The 21,902-nt window shown below is 36.9% G+C and overlaps 1 protein-coding gene across 4 annotated transcripts in view; it reads right to left on the bottom strand.

The window, feature by feature from the left end:
* Positions 1-21,902, bottom strand: part of TBC1D12 (TBC1 domain family member 12) — an 89,789-nt gene that overhangs the window by 44,620 nt on the left and 23,267 nt on the right. The window contains exons 2-4 of one of the 4 annotated variants that reach the window (XM_037047400.1): positions 17,859-17,982; positions 14,179-14,237; positions 12,426-12,462 (exon numbers count right to left, since the gene is read on the bottom strand). In XM_037047400.1, coding sequence (XP_036903295.1) covers positions 12,426-12,462; positions 14,179-14,237; positions 17,859-17,982 — 220 coding nt within the window. Of the gene's footprint in view, positions 1-12,425; positions 12,463-14,178; positions 14,238-17,858; positions 17,983-21,902 lie in introns of those variants that run through there. The other 3 variants (XM_037047402.1, XM_037047401.1, XM_037047403.1) reach the window with 3 other exon arrangements.

The following is a 21,902-nucleotide window of genomic DNA, read 5'->3' as shown; positions in this document are numbered from 1 at the left end:
TTTATTCATGTATTATTTATTGACTATGATATTATTTTCATATGAACAACTATAAATCTACTTTGCTGTACCCTGTACACAAAATAAGATAAGCAACAAAAATAGTAAATATGGAAAACTATAAAAAAACACTTAAGACATAAATAAAAAACAAAAAGTAAATTATGGTAAGTTAAAGGTACTGTATTTTTTGGACTATAAGACACACTCCTCTAGGTTTTAGAGGAGGAAAATAGGAAAAAATTTTTGAAGCAAAGAATGTGGTAAAATATTTAATAACCTGTGACACTGCTCCACCTCCCCCCACCTGTGGCAGGCCAGGTAAGCCACATTCAGACTATAAGACGCACCCCCATTTCCCTCAAATTGGGGGGGTGCGTCTTATAGTCCAAAAAATAAGGTAGTTATCATAGGCAGCTGTTCTCAACAGTGACCCAGAAATGCTTTCATGGGCTCTGCAAAGTCAAAAGTATTTACATAACAGTTAGTGCCAATAGTTTGCCTTTGTCAGTGTACTGACAACTGCACTAACGGTGCTAAAGCAGGGTGATAAGCCTGCTGGCGCCCTAGCACAAATCAGAGCAATGACACCAGATTATAAAAAAGGTTCACATAAGAATGTCTATGGTCAAACACTAAAAATGACTAATTATATTAAATATTGGCCTATGGGTAAACACCTCTAAATAGTCTATGTGACCAAAGGAGACATACGCGTAAGGAACTTCTGCTGCACACCAAAGTACAACAGTGTCTAGAGGAAAGGTATCTATGCAATTACTTGAGTGGTGACCTGGACAAACCTTTTGATCATGAACACTATTTTTACTTACTAGAAAAACTGATAGCAAGCCACAGTTATTCCGACATGACTATCTGGCAGACATTTTCTCAAATTTAGACAAAGTGGACACTTCACCTCCACAGTATTTCTCCCCAAAAAATATTATCCCAGTCAATTCATAGGTAAGTCATCAGACAAACCCCAAACTGAAGATCTGACAAAACAAAAATATGTATGTATTTGGTCTTTACCTTGAAATGTACAAAATGATGAGTGTCTATTTTTTTTTAGATTTTATTTATTTATCTTTAGAGGGGAAGGGAAGGAGAGAAGGAGAGAAGTATCAATGTATGGTTGCCTCTTGTGAGTCCCCTGCTGGGAACTGGCCTGCAACCCGGGCATGTGCCCTGACTGGGAATCAAACCACGATTGTGTGGTTCGCAGGTCCGTGCTCAATCCACTGAGCTACACCAGCCAGGGCACAAGTGTCTTGACTGGTGGCACAGACTACCAGATATCCTCAGGACGGGAAACGGTCGCTAGGGGAACCAACCATGTGATTAAGCCCCATCCTGACCTCTGGAGAGGTGAGATGTGCTTAAGGTTGAGGTATTCACTAATAAATCAATCAGTTATGCCTACTTAGTGAAGCACTCCTATGTTGGGGATTACATCAAGGTCCTGGGCGGGTGACACACCCATAGAGGGTCATACAAGCTCCAATGCCCGTTCCCATATAGCCTGCCCTAGGTATCTCTTCTATCTGGTTGTTCATAAATTTTATCTTTATTTTATAATAAGCTGGTAATCTAGTAAGTAAAATGTTTTCCTGAGATCTGTGGGCCATTCTAGCAAATTATCAGACCCAAGGAGAGAGTGGTGGGAGTCTCCGATTTAGCTGGATGGACGTAAATACTAAAAACCTAAACTTGTGATTGGCATCTGAAGGTGGGGGCGGGGAATGCAGTCTTCTAGGACTGAATTCCCTTAATCTGAGGCATCCAATGCTAACTCTAGGTAAATAGTGTCAGAATTGAACTGAATTATAGGACACCCAGTTGGTGTCAAAGAATTGGTTGGTGTGGGTAAAAAAAAAAACAACCCCGACAGTTAGTGTCAGATTGATTTACTGAAGTTAGACAAGAAACAATAGGCACTGGCCAGTTGGCTAAGTTGGTTGAAGCATCATCCCGATATGCTAAGGTTGCAGGTTCAATCCCCAGTCAGAGCACATATAAGAATAAACCAATGAATGCATATATAAGTGAAACAATAAATCAATGGTTCTGTTTCTCCCTCTTTCTCTTCCCCCTCTTCCTCTCTCTCAAAAATCAAAACATAAATTTAAAATAATTTGAAAAGAAATCACAGAACTTTTCTTTCAAGCAACATTCTGGAAAATACCTGCACAATATTCCTTGAAAATATCAAGGTCATAAATCAAGAGAAACTGTCAAAGACCATAGACACAAAGAAAAACAATAATGAAACATAATGTGGTATTCTGGATTGGATCCTGAAAACAAAAAAAGAATATTAGCATAAACTGGTAAAATCCAAATTAAGTCTGAAATTTACTTAATTGTAATGCACCAATGTTGGTTTCTTAGTTTTGTTACTGGTCCAGAGTAATGAAAGATGTTAACATTAGGGAAAACTGAATGAGTATACAGGAGTGCCCTACATTTTTTTAACCTTTCTGTAAATCTAAAGTTATAACAACATAAAACATTTATTAAAACAAAAAAAGAACTGAGTCAGAAATTTCAAATAAAGCAACTGAAAGCAATCATTGCCGATAATAAAAGTCAACCTTTAAAGTGAAAAATAAATTCTGTAAAGCTTGTAAAAGGCACAAGTTTGTGCCTTTGTTTGAGAGTGCCCAATACTCACTATATTGCTCTATTTTATTGTTATTGTATAATAAAATGTTATAACATTTGAATGATCTGTATAACATGGTGAACCAGCATTTTCTAAATCATCAATGCAAAACCACGTGCAGGTAAAAATCATTCATTCAAAGTGCAAGAGAGATTAATGGATTTTAATACAACAGTTATATGATTTCAGATTCCATAGTATAACTTACCTTTATGAGTTTTGAGTGATGTCAAAGAATATCCATAATTATCTTTAAAAGGCTATTAAAATGTCTTCCCTCTACTAAACACATCTTTGTGAGGCCACATTTTTTTCCACATACTTAAACTAACACAAGATTATAAAGAAGTCAATTCATCAAGAAGATACAAAAACAAAGTTTCAAAAGGAACAAAAGGAAAAAAAGCCAAGTAGATTGAGGTAGATAATATATCACTTCTCTCTCAGCAATTAATAGAACAAGTAAAGTGAAAATCAGCAAAATTACACAAGACTTGAATAACACCATCATCTAACATATCTGAGATTTATAAAACTCAACATTTGCAGGACACATATTCTTTTTAAGAGCACCTGGTTCAAATAAGTTCACTGGCAAATTCTACCAAACAGGGAAGAAATGATACCAATTCTCTAAAATCTCTTCCAGAAGACACAAGCAGAGGGAATACTTTCTAACTTAATCTTTCAGGCCAGCATTACCCTAATGTCAAAACAAGCAAAGGCATTATAAGAAAAGCAAGCCACAGAACAGCATCTCACATGAACATAGACACAAATAACCTCAACAAAGTACTATTAGCAAGTTGAATTGAACAATGTACAAAAAGGATTATACACCATGACCAAAGAGGATTTATCCCAGGTATGCAAGCCTGGCTCAACATTTGAAAGTCAATCAATGTAATCCATCACATTAAGACGCTAAAGGAGACTTCTGGCCAAGATGGAGGCGTATGTGGAGATACTGTGCCTCCTCCCACAACTAAGTTTAAAGACAACAAAGTTTTAGTAACAAAAACACAGCCAAACACAGAAAATTGAACTGTACGGAAGTCTGACAACAACGAACCATTCAGCCAGACCGGTACAGCATCACAACCCAGTGACTGGGTCGCCCCACCCTGGTGAACACCTAAGGCTCCAACCCTCACACAGAACAGGAGCGAACAGACCAAAACATTATGACTCAAGAACAGCTCAAAGCCCCAGAGGCTATAAGTCTAAGTGACCAAAAAATAGCCAGCCTTTCAGATGCACAGTTCAAAACACTGGTGATCAGGATGCTCACAGAATTGGTTAATTTTAGTCACAAATTAGAGGGACAAATGAAGGCTAAACTGATTGAAATGAAGGGAAATGCACAGGAAACCAATAGTGATGGAAAGGAAACGGGGACTCAAATCAAGGGAGTGGACCAGAAGGAAAAAAAATGACCAATAGAAAAGAACAAAGAAACAAGAATTCAAAAAACTGAGGAGGGGCTTAGGAACCTCCAGGACGTCTTTAAATGTTCCACCATCTGAATTATAGGGGTAGCAGAAGGGGAAGGAGAAGAGCAACAAGCGGAAAACTTATTTGAACAAATAATAAAGGAGAACTTCCCCAATCTGGCAAAGGAAATAGACTTCCAGCAAGTCCAGGAAGTTCAGAGACTCCCAAAGAAGTTGGACCCAAGGAGGAACACACCAAGGCACTTCATAATTACATCAGCCAAGATTAAAATGAAGGAGAGAATTCTAGAAGCAGCAAGAGATAAGGGGATAGTCACCTACAAAGGAGTGCCCATCAGACTGTCAGCGGATTTCTCAAAAAAGACCTTACAAGCAAGAAGGTCTCTTGCCTATAGGGGCTGGAAAGAAGTATTCCAAGTCATGAAATCCAAAGACCTACATCCAAGATTGCTCTATCCATCAAAGCGTTCATTTAGAATGGAACGGCAGATAAAGTGCTTCTCAGATAAGGTCAAATTCAAAGAGTTCATCATCACCAAGCCCTTATTATATGAAATCTTAAAGGGACTTATCTAAGAAAAAGAAGATAAAAAATATGAACAGTGAAAGGACAGCAAACTCACAATAGAAATGGAGAACATATAGAGGGTTAGCAACAGGGGAGTGGGAGGAGGAGAAGGGGGGAGGAGGTACAGAGAATAAGTAGCATAGACGGTAGGTAGAAAATAGATGGGGGAGGGCAGGAATACTATGGGAAATACAGAATCTAAAGAACTTGTGAGACATGGACATGAACAAAAGGGGGGGAATGGTCGGGGAGGGGTGTGCAAGGTGGAGGGGAGTGAAGGGGGGAATGGGACAACTGTAATGGCATAATCAATAAAATATATTTTTTAAAAAGATGCTAAAGGAGAAAAACAGATTATCATATTAATAAACACAGAAAAAGCTTCTGATAAAATCCAACACCCATTCATGTCAAAAATTCTAATTTTGCATAGAAGAGTACTTTCTCAACCTGACAAAGAACGTCTACAAAAAAAAATTAAAACCCACCTGTAGCTATCTCACATTTCATAGTGAACACCTTAAATCTTTCTTGCTAAGCCAAGAATAAGGCAGGGTTGGCCCCTCCCACCACTGCTTGTCAACATCCTATAGGAAATCTTAACCAATACAATAAGAAGAGAAAGGGAAATAAAAGATATACTAATTGGGCAGGAAGAAATAAAACTGTCTTTGTTCACAGATGCCATGATTGTCTATCTAGAAAATCCAAAAGTATAGACAAAAACAACTCCTGGAATGAATAAGCAATTATAGCAAGATTGCAGATACAAGGAAAGTCATTTTCCTATGTACCAGCAATGAACAAGCAGATACTTAAAACAAATTAGTAATTATTTTAGCACTTAGGTATAAATCTAATAAAGTATGCACAAAATCTACATGAGAAAAACTACAAGAGTCCAACAAAAGATATCAAAGAACAAAATAAATGGAGAAATAATTCACACTGGTGTAGAATCAATCCTATCAAGATATCGGCTCTTCCCAATTTTATCTACAGATTCAACATAATCCCAATCAAATTCCCAGCAAGTTATTTGTGCATACTGACCAAATGATTCTATAATTTCTATGTAGAGGCAAAATACCCAGAATAATAAACTGAGCATTAAAGGAGAATACAGTTAGAAGATGAACACTACCTGATTTCAAGATTTACCAAAGCTACAGTAATCATCACAGTATTTTACTTAAAAATAAATGTGTGGTACTGACAAAGTAAACAGATCAATAGAAAAGAAGAGACAGCCCATAAACTGACCAACATAAATACAATCAGCTGATCTTTGACAAAAGAACAAAGGTAATATAATGGATAGAAGACAGTCTATTGACTATTAGAATCCTGGACATCTACATGCAAAAAAAAAAAGAATCTAAACACAAACCTTACACTATTCATAAAAAATAGATCAAAATGTAAAATAAAAAACTAAGACTATGATAATCAATATCTTTATTTTTTTATTATTGTTATCCTTTTACAGTTGTTCCAATTTCCCCCCCTTTGCCCTCCTCCACCCACGCTGCCCACCCACCTGACCCCACCCCAGCCCCAGCTCTGACAGTCAATCCCCACACCACTGTCCATGTCTGTGGGTCACTCATGCACATTCTTTGATCCCTTCCCCTTCTTTCCCACCATTGTCCCCCTCTCCCCTCCTTTCTGGCAGCTGTCAGTCTGCTCCACATTTCCTTGCCTCTGGTTCTAGTTTGCTTGTTAGTTTGTTTTGCTCATTAGATTCCTCTTATAAATGAGATCATATGGTATTTGTCTTTCACCAAATGGGTTATTTCACTTAGCATAAAGGTCTCAGCAAAAATAAAATTCTTAATTTATTTACTTACTGAGAGAAAGAATGATTTAATGTTCCACTTAGTTATGCATTCGTTGGTTGCTCCTTGTATGTGCTCTGACTAGAGATCAAACCTGCAACCTCGGCGTATCAAGACAACACCCTAACCAACTGAGCTACCCGGCCAGGGTAGATAATTAATGTAATTAGATATAACACCAAAGGCATGACCCATCAAAGAAATAATTTAGAAGCAGGACTTCACTAAAATTAAAAACTTTGGCTCTGGGAAAGATACTGTCAAGAAAATAAAAAGACAAGCAAGACCAAGTGGGAGGAAGTATCTGCAAAAGATACACTTAATAAAGGAGTACTACAGAATATATTCAAAAAGACTCCTGAAATTCTGTTGAGTTCTGTCTTTATTGTTATAGGAAAGTGAACAATCCAATTAAAAAATGGAGCCCTGGCTGGTGTGGTTCAGCAAATTGCAGGCCAGACTGCAAACCAAAGGGTCACCAGTTCGATTCCCAGTCAGGTCACATGCCTGGGTTGCAAGTCAGGTCCCTGGTAGGGGGCACGCAAGAGGCCCTGTGTAGTTACACAATAATGTTTCTCTCTCCCCCGCTTCCCCTTTCTCTAAAAATAAATAAAAAAATATATTTTTAAGTGGCGAAAGATCTGAAGAGATACCTCACTAAAGAAGACATCTAGATGGCAAGTAAACATGTGAAATATATAACAAGATGTTCTAAACTTCTTATGTTAACAGGGAATTGCAAATTAAAACAATAAGATCCTACTACATATCAATTACAATGGCCAAAATCCCAAACACTGACAACACCAAATGCTGGTGGGGATGTGGAACAACAGAACTCTCATGCATTGCTGGTGGGAATACAAAGTGATACAGCCACTTTGGAAAACAGTTTGGCTGTTTCTCACAAAAATAAACATCCACTGACCATACGATCTAGCAATCAAACTCCTTGGTATTTACCCAAATGAAATAAAAACTTATATCAAAAGAAAATCTGCACGCAAATGTTTACTATAGCTTTATTCATTATTGCCAAACTCGGAAGCAACCAAGAGGTAACTCAAGATGTAAACAGATAAATGAACTGATGTACCATCCAAACATTAAAATATTATTCAACACTAAGAAAAATGGGCTTTCAGGCCATGAAAAGACATAAAGGGAATAAATGCATATTGCTAAGTGAAAGAAGGCAATACAAAAAGGCTGCATACTTCATTATTCCAACTATTGAACATTAAAGAAAAACAACAATATGGAACCACTAAAAAGTTAATTGGTTGCCAGGGATTAGGAAAGTAGGGAAAGATAAAGAGGCCGAGCCGAAAGGATTTTTAGGGCAAACAAATTATCCTGTATGATGCTCTAGTGGTGAATACATCTCATTGTACATTCGTCAAAGCCCACAGAACATACACACACAGGGTGAACCCTAACGTAAACCACAGACTTTGGCGGACAGCAATGCATCAATGTAGGTTCACTGTAACAAATGTACCACGCTGTGTGGAGGAGGTTGTAGGTGTGTGGGGACACAGGGTATACTCTCTGTACTTTCTGCTCAAATTTTGCTGTGAATCCAGAACTGCTAAAAAAAAAATAAAGCATATCAATTTAAAAACATACACATACAGTCAAATTGAATCCATCAACATACAGAATGGATAATAATCATATGGCTACCTGGAGTTTATCCCAGAAATGCAAAGTTGGTTTAACAATCAATAAACTTTTACAGCTTAATAAGAAAAATGGCCAAAACAGACTTTATCTGAATTTTGCCTCATCTGGATAGATGAAAAAACTACACAACTCATGCCAATCAGGCACCTAAAACACACAAATTTAAATTTCTAAAGGATGGCATCACCTTGGCCTTCAAATAGTTTTATACATATTATGTTTCAAATATTATACCTAACACCCAATCAAAGGTAACTAGGCACATACAAAGATAAAAATAGCATCTGCTAACAAAAACTGTCAGGAACAACATTCAATATAAACAGGCCTACAGAATTTCCAGACATTGGAATTATCAAACACTAACTGTGAAACAACTGTATTTACTATGTTTTAAGGAGATAAAGAACAAGCTTGAAATTTCAGTAAGAACTATAAACTGTAAAAAGTGATACAACAGATTTGAAAAAGAACCAACTAAAAATGTAAGAATTGAAAAAACAAAACTGACACTAAGAACCCAATGTATATGGCCAATGGACCTGTATCCTCGACATGTTCCCTAGGTTAGCCACTGTGTCTGGAAACAGGATCACAGAAAACTGTAATAAATTTTAATGTCCTCATTTGCAAACCCACCCTTTTCTAATATAGCTTGTATAATGCCTCCAGAGTAATGCCTTACTTTTCTGATATATGAATTTATCAGTGCCTTATTTTATAGCATTTTTGATAAATCCCAACTCTCTAACCCTTAATGACCCTTGACCATCTACTCTACATCCCTGATACTAACTAAGAAGTCTTGTGCATTCCTGGTGTGCTCATTCAACTTCCTCTTTCCAGGGTGGTTTTCCCTACCTTGTCTGCTTGGTGAACTATTACTAGTATACCCACAACATAACTCCTACATCTTATCTGAGCAGAATTCATCATTCATCTGTATTCTCAGACTTTGTTCACAACTAAACTACAGCACTCACCACACGAAATTGTGTATGAACCTCTCCACCTCTCCTCCACATATAGTTACACTGGAATAATTCAAAAGCTACAACTCATTTATATCCCAAGCACCTGGCTCATGATTGTTGTATTTAAACATAGTAAATGTATGTCGAGTAAATTATGCATTCATTGAAATAAAATGAAAGCCAGACAATCCTAGAGAAGAATCTAGGATCAAGTCAAGAATTTTGTCCTTCAAAATTCTTGAAAGGGTTTAGAGTTTCCAGAGAAAGGGTTTAGAGTTTCTGAACCTTTCACAGTCCGAGGCTATACCACACTCTGATGCCTTGGACTCCACGGCTAAAGAGACCTACCAGAAAGGTGTACTAGGTGGGAAAGGAGAAAAAAGATCCAACTATGGGTTCAGAAAGAGGGTGGCAGGAGTCTTTGAATAATGTCTCAAAGAAATAAAGTGCAGGAGCTGGGGAGAATATGGAGCTTCTCTTTCCAAGACAATATGAAAACCAAAGCAGCCTGATACATATACAGGGTGGGACAGAAGGAGGTTTCCAGTTGTGAGTATATGAAACAGAGAGTTTATTGTTATTATTATTTAATTATTACATTATTCCCATACCAACACCTGTAAACCCACTTTTGCCCCACCATATACATTAACTCAATGTACATTTACTTAAATTACAATTTACAAATGTAACTAAACTCTTGATCTCTATAGGCTGTGAACAGTTTATATAGAGAATCAGAACAACATTTCAGAAATGGAAGAAGTTCCTCATGGGGACATTTCTACCCCATCAAAACCACGTCTGCTCACAATAAAAGTTCTCTTCCTCAGCTTGATCCAAGAGCCAGGGAAACCATCATGCTTGCAGTAGAGGGGGTTAAGGCAATTATTACGTCTTTAAAAATTCTAAACTTTCTTCCAGAATCTATCAATTAGTAGAGATAAAAACCCATCCCAGACCTCGCTGGTATGGCTGAATGGACTGAGTGTGGGCCTGTGAACCAAAGGGTTGCTGGTTCAATTCCCAGTCAGGGCACATGCCTGGGTTGCTGGCTAGGTCCCTAGTGGGTGGTGTGCAAGAGGCAACCACACATTGATGTTTCTCTCCCTCTCTTTCTTTCCCTCTCTCTAAAAATAAATAAATAAAAAATATATTTTAAAGATTTTATTTATCTTTAGCAGGGAAAGGAAGGAAAGAAGGAGATATCAATGTGTGGTTGCCTCTCATGGGTCCCCTGCTGGGAACTGTCCTGCAACCCAGGCATGTGCCCTGACTGGGAATCGAACCGCGATTGTGTGGTTCGCAGGCCTGCGCTCAATCCACTGAGCTACACCAGCCAGGGCTAAATAAGATATTTTTTAAAAACCCATCTGATAATTCAAACTTGATAGAAACCTTGAAGCAAAGTATTTCATATCCCTCTGGCATATAGGAGGAGTGCTTTAGTAAACTTTATTTTTGCAAAGTTAGTCTAATTTTGTTTAGTCTAATTGAAGCCTAACATAATATATAAATCCAACATAAATATAGAATAAATACAACTTTACCGTAACTTCGATACTCAAGCTGTATTTATGGAATCATACAACAAGCAGTCAAGAACATTTCCAAGTCTGTCTCTGACAACAGGAAAAAAATTTCTCCCAAATCCTACCCTACTGAATTTGAGAATTTGTCGTTCTTACTCCCTGAGTTTAACTAATTTAAGTTTCTCTCTTGTGCTGCATACTCCTCCCTATCTTGGTTGCTCAGAACCAGAGCTGTTATAAATTCCTCCCGCAATCTTTGGACGACACAAATTAACTTTTATAAAATCAATTTATTCTCACATAGGAAAGACTAATTTATCTTGAACTATAAATAAAGCACACAAATGCAGCCGCAAAGGTAGTTATTCACTACCTTTTCAAGGTAATAATATATTAGGTAAATAAAGGTGAAAATAAACATGCAAGGGTGTAACATTTTTAAACTTTTCAAAAATAGTGAACATAGTTCAGTCACTCCACAACTGAACAAAAATGAATGAAGTAATTATTTTTTGTGGTATTCAGTATTACACCAAAGATATAAATACTTAATCATAATTAAAGCCAATGAACTCTTTTCAAATGTTCTAATGTTACACAGACCAATGAAGTTAGTAACCAGAAAATCAAGCTCTAACACTTTAGAAATGGTTATACATTTAGCTATTGCTTGCAAAGCACATGTATTCAAGTCCTTTCTATGTTCCTGTTCCTACAGTACAAAAACTCCAAAAGCAAAGGTTTAAATGATAACAGTGACCTATTCTACTTTTACACAATTTAAAGTGTTCAGATTAAACCCTGGTCAGAGTGGCTCAGTTGGTTGAGTGTTGTCCTGCAAAGCCAAAGGTTGCTGGTTTGATTCCCGGTCAGGGCACATATGTGGGTTGTGGGCCTGGCCCAACCCCCCTGGTTGGGATGCATGGGAGAGGCAACCAATCAATGTTTCTCTCCCTCTCTAAAATAAATAAATAAAACCTTTAAAAAATAAATTAATTAATAAAGTGCTCAGATTAAGAAATCAGTCCGTCTTAAAACTCTTTTTTCTTGCCTGTTAAAAGTTACATGAAAGGTATTCAATCACTGAACTAAAACTTCACTCAAAAAAAAATACACAAATGATGAAAAATCTGAAACATCACCTAAGTACTACAATCTTCTTTTTTTAAAAAAATATTTTATTTATTTATCTTTAGAGGGGAAGGGAAGGAGAGAGGAAGAGAAACATCAATGTATGGTTGCTTCTCGTGCATCCCCTGCTGGGAACTGGCCCCTGCCGGGAACTGGCCTGCAACCCAGGCATGTGCCCTGACTGGGAATCGAACCGAGATCATCTGGTTCACAGGCCCGCGCTCAATCCACTGAGCTACACCAGCCAGGGCTCTTACTTTCTTATTAAAGGTGACAATATAAAAACAGTGCTTATTAAAAAAAGAAAAAATTACTTTCCACTGAAAGATGGTCAGTTTGACATCAAAAGGTTTATACACATTCAATCTAGTATGCAATCATGTTCAAGTACATATAACGTGGCTCATCTGTAATCATTCTCACTTGCAGTTTGGCAGTTATAAGATAAACTATGGAGCTGTATTCAAATTTTAGCCTATCAATTTTTAGAAAAAAAACAACTTAGGTCAATTGAATTACAATATAACTGAAGTACTACTTATAATTAATAGATGCAATTTTTAACATGGCTCACCAACTGGTTCAAAAGGCCACAAGCAGGAATTTCACACCTGCAAGAGAACACATGTGATAATCCTCATAAAATAATATTATGAATATTCACGTGGTTTGGGAATTGACTAAGTTAAATGCCAAACTTGAATCAGTTTGACTTTGCTCTTATCCTAAAATGATTTTTATGTTTCTTCACTGTTAATGAACATGGAGAGCTAAAATTGATTAGATCTTTAATATAATTTACTATAAGAATACAGTTTAAAAATAGTTAACCTACAACTGTCTTTCACTTACAAACTTTATGCATCTCCGAAAAGCTACAGATGCACAACATGTAAAGTTAAATTAAGCAAAATAAAATATACATACATAGACATGTTATTTTTGAAATGTTACAGAAAAATTTATGTAACACCATACATACACACGTGAAAAAATGTTTTCCATATGAAAAATAAATTTTAAAAAGCCTAAAAATGTGAAGGGAAAGTGAAATGAGATGTATCTTCTATAATGTTTTATATTTTATTGAGAGAATATAATCATGTGTTATTTGTGTAATCAAATAGAGAAAAAGTTTATAAATCAAACTTTACTTTCCTATATAATTAGTTTATAACCATATATCTTTCCACTAAAGAAAAAAGTCTGACCCAACAACATAACTATACTCACACTTTAAAATATGGCAAATATATCCCAAATATCTGCTTTAAAAATCATCCCATAAAATAACACTAGTCCTGTAATCTCCAATAAATTTACTGTTTTGTCACTTAAAAGCAAGTAAGGCATCTTTAGAAAGCTCAAAGGAATTGATTATAGTACTTCTAGCACTGCTCAATTTTTCAGGCAGATTTACACTTGAATTACTAACTACATTCATTTTCTGCAGCCTCAATAACTTAACAACCTACCCTGAAACATGACAGATGTGTCCTAACATTCTTCACGGCTTTACTGGCAATATCTTCATTTTTTATTTCTGATTCCAAACATGTAACATTCATTTGAAAGGAGTACATGGTAAAGGAACTAAAATACAGTTTTATATTCATAATGTTTTACAAAGTTTAAAGTCAGGGCTGCTAAAAAACGTTCCATAGGCATTTGCATCTCAGAGACACAAAGCTGTAAATTTATTATTACTAATAAGTGAAAATTATGTCCTCCTTGAGAATGACAATGGCAAGGAAAAGGACAGCAAAGAGACGAACGGGGAGCAGAGAACACACAGAAGTAGAGAAAGAGAGAGGCAGAAACCTGTCTCATTACATGCTGAAAGAGATACATCTTTGAGGGTGGAAAAGGGTCAAAAGAACAATTTCACCATCATCACGCCTCCCCAAAACGAAGGGACCCATGATAAAGGCACCAAAATACATACTAGTACCTACACACAATTGAAAAGTTCAAAAATTAAAAGAAGTAGCTGGGAGAGATGACCATTTACCAAGCCAGAGAAGGCGCTGTAGAGGACAGCAACTGCATTTTAATTCCACTCCTTCCTATATGAAAATAAAAGTTCTTTTCCTAACCAGTCATCAAATTTTCATATAATATACATAAAAAAGAGAGAATGTGGCTTTCCAAAATGAAAAACAGCAGATTAAAGGCATACGGAGTGTCAATGAACAGACAATTATCCACCTAGTAATTTATTTAGGTACCTACAATAAGATATTGTATAATGTTAGTCTACATAAAGATATAAAAAAGGACTGCACATGCATATTCAAGGTAAACTACCATAAAATAAGAATACAAACCTTCGATAGCAAGACCACTGTTTTGCCTCTAGAGGGCGAACTTGGTCTTCTGGAAAACTCTAAACAAGAGAAGTTACTTTCAGACTTTACAAAAAAAAAAGTTAAAATTTAAGGTATGGAGATAGCAAAGATTCCCAAATTTTCTTGGTTATCAGTACCCTTAAAGTCTCCGTAATTTTTCAGTGTCCCCCAAACCAACAAAGCTATCTAATCCTTCTGTTTAATAACTACAGTAGTTTTGCCCAATAATTTAATAGCATTTAGGTACTAAATTTAGTAGATGTTTGAAAAAATAATATACATATTTACAATAATATACATAATTAAAGACAAAAAGATCTATTTCACTCTTAAACAATTACAGTTAATGACTAATTGGGCATCTATACCTGTTATGCACTATATAACTTCACAAAACTTGAAATCAAGACTGGACACCATCACCCTCATTTCCTGTTCCACAGTGATGTTTGCACAGTATCTGATTTTTATTAAAACAACCTCAGAACCAGGTTCACAAAAATGCCACAGAAAAGAACACAGTGCCATTTAACACTGAAATTTCATACTACCTCAAGCTGATAGTCTGTATCGTATCTGACAGATGTGGAATATCACCGACCTACATTAGCTGCAGCACATGGGGTGCCTGAGCACACACCTTGGGAATCAGCATAGTTTTTTAAGTCCCAGCAGCTATTTAAATTACTAGTCAATATTTTAATTAATTGTATATAAAATTAACTACAACAAATGTTTTTAAAGGTCTAAACATTATTTTCTTATATTATTTGGGAAACCACTTTTTCTTTTGAGCATAAAAGGGATACTATTAAACTCTTTTTTAAAAAATATATTTTACTGATTATACCATTACAGTTGTCTACTCCCCCCCTTCATTCCCCTCCACCCTGCACACCCCTCCCCTACCATCCCCCCCCTTTAGTTTATGACCACGTGCCTCAAATTCTTTAGATTCTACATTTCCCCTACTATTCTTGCCCTCCCCCTATCTATTTTCTACCTAGTGTCTATGCTACTTATTTTCTGTACCTTCTTCCCCCTTCTCCTCCTCCCACTACCCTGTCGCTAACCCTCCATGTGATCTCCATTTCTATGTTTCTGCTCCTGATCTAGCTGTCCTCTTGGTTTGTTTTTGTTTTAGGTGTGGTTGTTAATAACTGTGAGTTTGCTGTCCTTTCACTGCTAAGATTTTTCATCTTCTTTTTCTTAGATAAGTCCCTTTAAGATTTCATATAATAAGGGCTTGGTGATGACGAACTCCTTGAATTTGACCTTATCTGAGAAGCACTTTATCTCTCCTTCCATTCTTTTATTTTCATAAATTTTTTATTTAATTCTTGTTCAAGTACAGCTTTCTGTCTTATATTCCCAACCCTGCCCGCTCCTTCCATTCTAAATGAAAGCCTTGCTGGATAGAGCAGTCTTGGATGTAGGTCTTTGGATTTCATGACTTGGAGTACTTCTTTCCAGCTCCTTCTTGCCTGCAAGTTCTCTTTTGAGAAATCAGCTGACAGTCTGATAGGAGTTTCTTTGTAGGCAATTGTCCCCTTATCTCTTGCTGCTTCTAGGATTCTCTCCTTCATTTTCATCTTGGCTAATGTAATTATGATGTGCCTTGGTGTGTTCCTCCTTGGGTCCAACTTCTTTGGGACTCTCTGAGCTTCCTGGACTTCCTGGAAGTCTATTTCCTTTGCCAGACTGGGGAAGTTCTCCTTTATTATTTGTTCAAATAAGTTTTCCACTTGTCGCTCTTCCTCTTCCCCTTCTGGTACCCCTATAATTCAGATGTTGGTACGTTTAAAGATGTCCTGGAGGTTCCTAAGCCTCTCCTCATTTTTCTGAATTCTTGTTACTTTGCATTTTTCTGTTTGGTCATTTCTTTGTTCCTTCTGGTCCACTCCCTTGATTTGAGTCCCAGTTTCCTTTCCATTGCTGTTGGTTTCCTGTGCATTTCCCTTCATTTCAATTAGTTTAGCCTTCATATGTTCCTCTAATTTGTGACTGAAATCAACCAGTTCTGTGAGCATCCTGATCACCAGTGTTTTGAACTGTGCATCTGAGTGGTTCGCTATTTCTTTTTTGCTTAGATTTATTGGCTCTGGGGTTTTGAGTTCTTCTTGAGCCATATTTTGGACTGTTCATGCCTGTTACATATGAGGAGCAGAGCCCAAGGCGTTCACCAGGGCAGGGCAACTCAGTCACTGGGTTGTGACCCTGTATGTGGGGGCGGGGTCAAAGGGGAGCAACGGAGGTCCCCTCTGCTGCCTCCCGCCGCCAGGGCCACGTGGTCTGTCCCACTGCTCACTCCTCTGCTGGTTTATCTGCATGCGAATGTGCGAATGTGTGGCCTGCCGCAGTGAGTGTGCCCTCACTGGGTCCGCCCAATGCTACCCCAGCTGCTTGGGCGCCTGGGGTCCGGGGATCTTTCCTGCCTGACCCTGCTCCGCTGCTGGCTCCACCCCTCTTACTGGTCCCAGTTGAACGGTTCGTTGTTATCGGACTTCCGTATAGTTCAATTTTCTGTTCTTTGGCTGCGTCTTTGTTTACTAAACCTTTGTTGTATTCAAACTTGGTTGTGGGAGAAGGCACAGTGTTTCCACCTATGCCTCCATCTTGGCAGAAGTCCCTATTAAACTCTTAAAGGAAGATATTTTTTCCAATTTGAATGACGGCTATTGCCTCATTCAAATTATGGTAATTATTTTTTATAAGGCTGGTTTTGTTTAATCTGATAAACTGCACTGGGAAGCAGAGAAATAGGAAATAAATTATATAACTCTTTCTAAGCAATAAGTTCTCCTAACTTAAAAATGCTACAAAGTGATCCTCTCCTGCTACTTTCCAGTCTTGCTGATCTCCTAGCTGTGTTAAGGCAGGGTGTCAAACTCATTTCCACCATGAGCCACATCGGCCTTGCAGTTGCCTCACGGTTGCCTTCAAAGGGCCAAAGGTAATTTTAGGACTGTATAAATGTAACTACTCCTTAACAGTTAAGCGAGAGCTCGGTACTGCCACTGGGTAGAAACAAGGTGCAGGGCAGGATAAAACAGGTGGAGGGCCATATTTTGCCTGTAGGCCTTGTGCTTGCCACCTGTGTCAAATATAAAATCTGAAATTCTTAAAAGTGCAAGAATATGAATAGTAATACAGATTTTAGAAGAATTTGTTCCTAAATTACTAAAACAGATTATGTACCTACCCATCCCACAAAGTCCTTCGTTTAGGCAGACCACCAGAAAAGTAACCAAGAAAAGAGTTTGATTTCAAAACCTACTCAGTTTTTGCTTTTTACTGTTTCCTAAGTTCACAACTAACTATATCCATAAAATCTGTGCAGTTGGCAATGCTACCATGTTCAATTAGAAGTCAAAGTGTGTGGTGAGAGTAGTGAGCTAACCGCCACCAAAGCAACAACAAAAAGCTCTCCAAGGAGCAACTAAGAAACAAAATCAATGCTCTATAAAAAAATTTTCACAACCATAAAAGATAATTGAAAAAGTCATGTTTTTAAAAATAAATATTAATGTTACTACATATACCCATAATCCCAAAATTTTATATGTACATAAGGATAAATGAGAGCAGAATATGATTTAATTATCTAGAAAAGAATTTTGAAAAGCTAAGACAAACCACATGGTCATGTTAATACTTACCTGCTGAATAATTTTAGAAGTTTTCTGAAGATTCTCTCTGGGAGGGACTTTACCAAATAATTTCCAGCCAGGAGCACTATGGACAACTGATTTGAGGTCCTTTGTCCTTTTTAGAAAAAGGTTTCTGAAACATAGAAAAGTTACATGAATTGTGTTTTTTATAACTAGGGAACTACTTACCAATAATTTTTAAAGTATGTTTATTCCCAAGAAAAACACAAAATATTTTTAAAAGATTTTATTTATTTATTTTTAGAGAACGGAAGGGAGGGAGAAAGAGATGGAGAGAAACATCAACATGGGGGACCTGGACTGCAATCCAGACATGGGCCCTGACTGGGAATCGAACCAGTGACCTTTTGGTTCACAGGCCAGCACTCAATCCACTGAGCCACACCAGCCAGGGCACAAAGTAATTTTAAATAAAATTATTTCTATTACTTATAACACTATTAGGCTAACAAGACTCAAGAATACTTGGCTAGTAGAAATATTAAAAGAATCATCAAAAGAGACATTAGAGAAATAAATTAAAAAGAAAACAACAGCTATAAATAAAATGTAAATATTTGCTTTGAGTCAGCAAATATTTGTCACTCTGAATCAGCTACAAAGTGACAAATTAACTATACACGCACTTGACAATAAAAGCCAAGAAACTGAGAAGAAAAAAGTTCAAGAGAACCTGTATAAAATATGTAAAGGATTGAGTAAAAATCTTTTGGGAACATATTATTTAATGATTTTCAGTAGTAATTTGTTATTGTTTATAACAAAAGGTTATCAACTGATCCTCCACTGTCATAAAACAACTGTATGTAAATTATACATTGTTTTTTTTTTTCTAGGACAGATGTGTGCAAGAAAGTTTACTGCAACTAAAGAAGAAAAATTTCTCACTGAAAAGGATAAAAGGGGAAAAAAATGAAATAAATAAATAACCTCCACGATAAAAAAAATCTAGTTCCAATATTCATTATAGTACCATTATAGTCATAGTAAGATCTGAATGAAGTTTACATTCTCACTAAATCATTTTTTAAAAGCTAAATACTTTAAATTTACATAATCTAAAACCTTTGGCTACCATAATAAATTTTCCAAAAAGAAATGAGCCAGAGGTCCAACTGCTAAGAAAGGCCGTCAGATAATGTTCCACATTAATTTCTCATGCAATTAACAAATTTTGGATTGGGTTTTCAGTTTACCTCCTGCTACAAAAACTACTTCCAATGCAACTAACTGGCATATATCAGCAATAAAAAGTAATTTAAAAATATTGTTACAAATGCATGGAATTGTATTAAAACAACATTACAGGCCTGGCCAAGTAGTTCAGTTGCTTAAAGCATCAACTCAATATGCCAACATTACAGTTTCCATCCCTGGTTAGGGACATACAATAATCAACCAATAAATGCATCAATTAGTAGAATAACAAATTGTTGTTTCTCTCTGTCTGTCTCTCTCAATTCAATAAATAAAAACAATAAATAAAAATAAAACAGCATTACAGATCAAATGGGCTTCTACCAGTTATCCTAGGAAGAGAATTACCACTTTACTAAATTTTAAGGGGAAAACCCCAATGAAAAGGTACATAAATAAGCCAGAAACGTATAATACTCTGTTGTTGCTCTCATCCACCATCCTGAGTCCACCCAATCCACTGGTAGGAACTGGTAAAGTACAGGTCCCAATGCAAATAAATGTGTGGGACTAGGTTCCTCATTACCTTTTCAAACCACAGACACACACACACACACACACACACACACACATGCTCTTCCTTTTTTCCTAGCCCCCAAGATATTCAAATTTCTTACATGTAAATCAACAATAAAGGCTTCTTAGCAAAACAAAGTAAATGCATCCAAGCAGCCCTGACCAGTGAGGCTCAGTGGGTCAGGCACCATCCCACAGAGCAAAAAGTCTCCCAACTGCACTCCTGGTCAGGACACATGCCTAGGTTGCAGGTTCATCCCCAGTTGGTAGGAGGGGCAAGAAGCAACTGATCCATGTTTCTCTTCTTCTCTTTCTCCCTCCCTTCCTCTCTCTCTAAAAATAATACTAATAAAATAAACATTTAAATGTGTCCAAGCACTCACACACGAAAGATACGACGACTCTTTCTCTCTGGATTCCAGAAGTACAGCCTGACTGTACACATGAGATTTATATGACAGTGCTGGGGCAAAGGATCACTCGTTATATTCTTCTAATTTGGGGGGGGGAGGAGCAGAAGGGAGGGACACTTCTAGCTCCTCTGTGCCCCCTTAGTCATCTCCACCTGTGGAGCTGAAATCTAGAGAAAGACACTGCCGCCTAACAGCAGGGAAGATGCAGTTTGTTCAGCTTTCCTAATATGAGGCTAAATCAGTTTCTGCACCCCTCTGTCCCTAATCCCCACGGGAAAGGTTATGCTGTGCTAGTAACCAGCTGGATAAACTTAAATCAGGTGAAGTATCAGGAGGCCCACTGCAACCAAGGGCATGCCTTTTGAGCCATATTTCATCAGTATTAAGGCTGGTGTTTTGAGGTTTCAGTTGTATGTGTCCTATGTCTTTTTTCCTACTGATTCCCAATACAGAGGAGCTGATAAAGAAGTGTTATTTATTGGTTCTGCCTAAACCCCAGTGAAGTTTTTATAAGTTGTAAAGTATCTTACTTTTCAGACATGCTAGAAATATTTAAAATTATGTGTTTTCTAGTTTGGGTTTGTTTTTTCTTTCTCATTCTGTGACACATTTTTGTCAATGTATATAGGAAACAGGGAATGGCAATGGTAACCCATCTTTCTCCCCCATTAAGTTCATTCTCCACCTCAACCAACTCTATGTTGACATACACAACTATCTACACACACACAGAGACAAAAACACACCATCTTCCATTCTCTCTACTAATTTGTGCCCACTCTTTTTAGCAAAAAGAAATTAAGAAAATCCATTGTACCAGCTGAGAATAGCAGTTCAATATTTTCATACTGCTGAAACATAAAAAAGAAAAAAATAAGAGGCACACCAAGAAAAAAACTGATGTGGGGATTAGAAGAGAAAGATGGAGGGGAAATAAAGCTCTGGCCTTCTCTGTTAGTGGCTTTTATAATAAAGGTTGATGAATGAATGACTCTTGCTCGTTAATACCTATTAATATTTGTTTCACATATCTGTCTCTGTTTCATTTTTCCAAGATTTCTGTTACCACACAAAAAGTTTCCAACCACTTGCCTACTACACGCTACTAAAAGATAAAGCTAACCTAAAAGGGCAAAACGTATTTACACCACGTAAGCTCTCTGCTCATGATTTCTAATATAGCAGAAATCTCCAGAGCTTGGGTCATTAAGAATTGGCAAACCACTTATAAACTGAGACAAAGCTGTGTAAATTCCAGCTTCTCAGACTAGACTTTGACACTACAGAAAACTGGCTAATTCTGAATTTTCTTACTGCCAATAATGTCAGCTCTAGCCTAAAAAAATTCACTGTTTTTACCTAATGTTTACATCTATAACTATTTTAAATTTTTAGGGTCATTAGATAAATTCTGATCATCATTTAAATGGAGTTGAACATTAAGAAGGGATCACAATACGTTTCCAAACAGGAAAAAAAAAACATACTTCAATGAAGAGTGAAATCAGCTTGAAAAGTTAGAAACCATGACCTGCTCTTCAAACTGTCTCAGTAGAAGTTGGACTACTGAAAACACATCAACTTCCTGGACTTTGTACTAAGCTTCCCCAAAGTACAATACAAAGTCAAACAGACAACACGATCTAGTGATCATGGAATGCCACAGTTGGCTACATAATTCACTCAAAGAAGTGTAAGTACTGTCTCTTTAAAATGCAGTACTTTGGCTACCCTTGAGTATTTTGGATTAAAGAGCTGGCATGAAGATTACTTACATTCTTTCCAAACCTCAATCATTTTTCACTTGGAAAAGACTTTCAGCTGACTATACACAAAAAAGTACTTTTTCTGTTTTTGTTTTTCAACAGATAACTAAAGCTTTTTTAATTTCAAGAATTTTCTTTTT

Source organism: Sturnira hondurensis, unplaced genomic scaffold (assembly GCF_014824575.4).
Source record: "Sturnira hondurensis isolate 20B ecotype Veracruz unplaced genomic scaffold, ASM1482457v3 Scaffold0005563, whole genome shotgun sequence".
NCBI lineage: Eukaryota > Metazoa > Chordata > Mammalia > Chiroptera > Phyllostomidae > Sturnira > Sturnira hondurensis.
The sequence above is the reverse complement of the archived record's forward strand: the minus strand, read 5'-3'. Positions and strand labels throughout refer to the sequence as shown.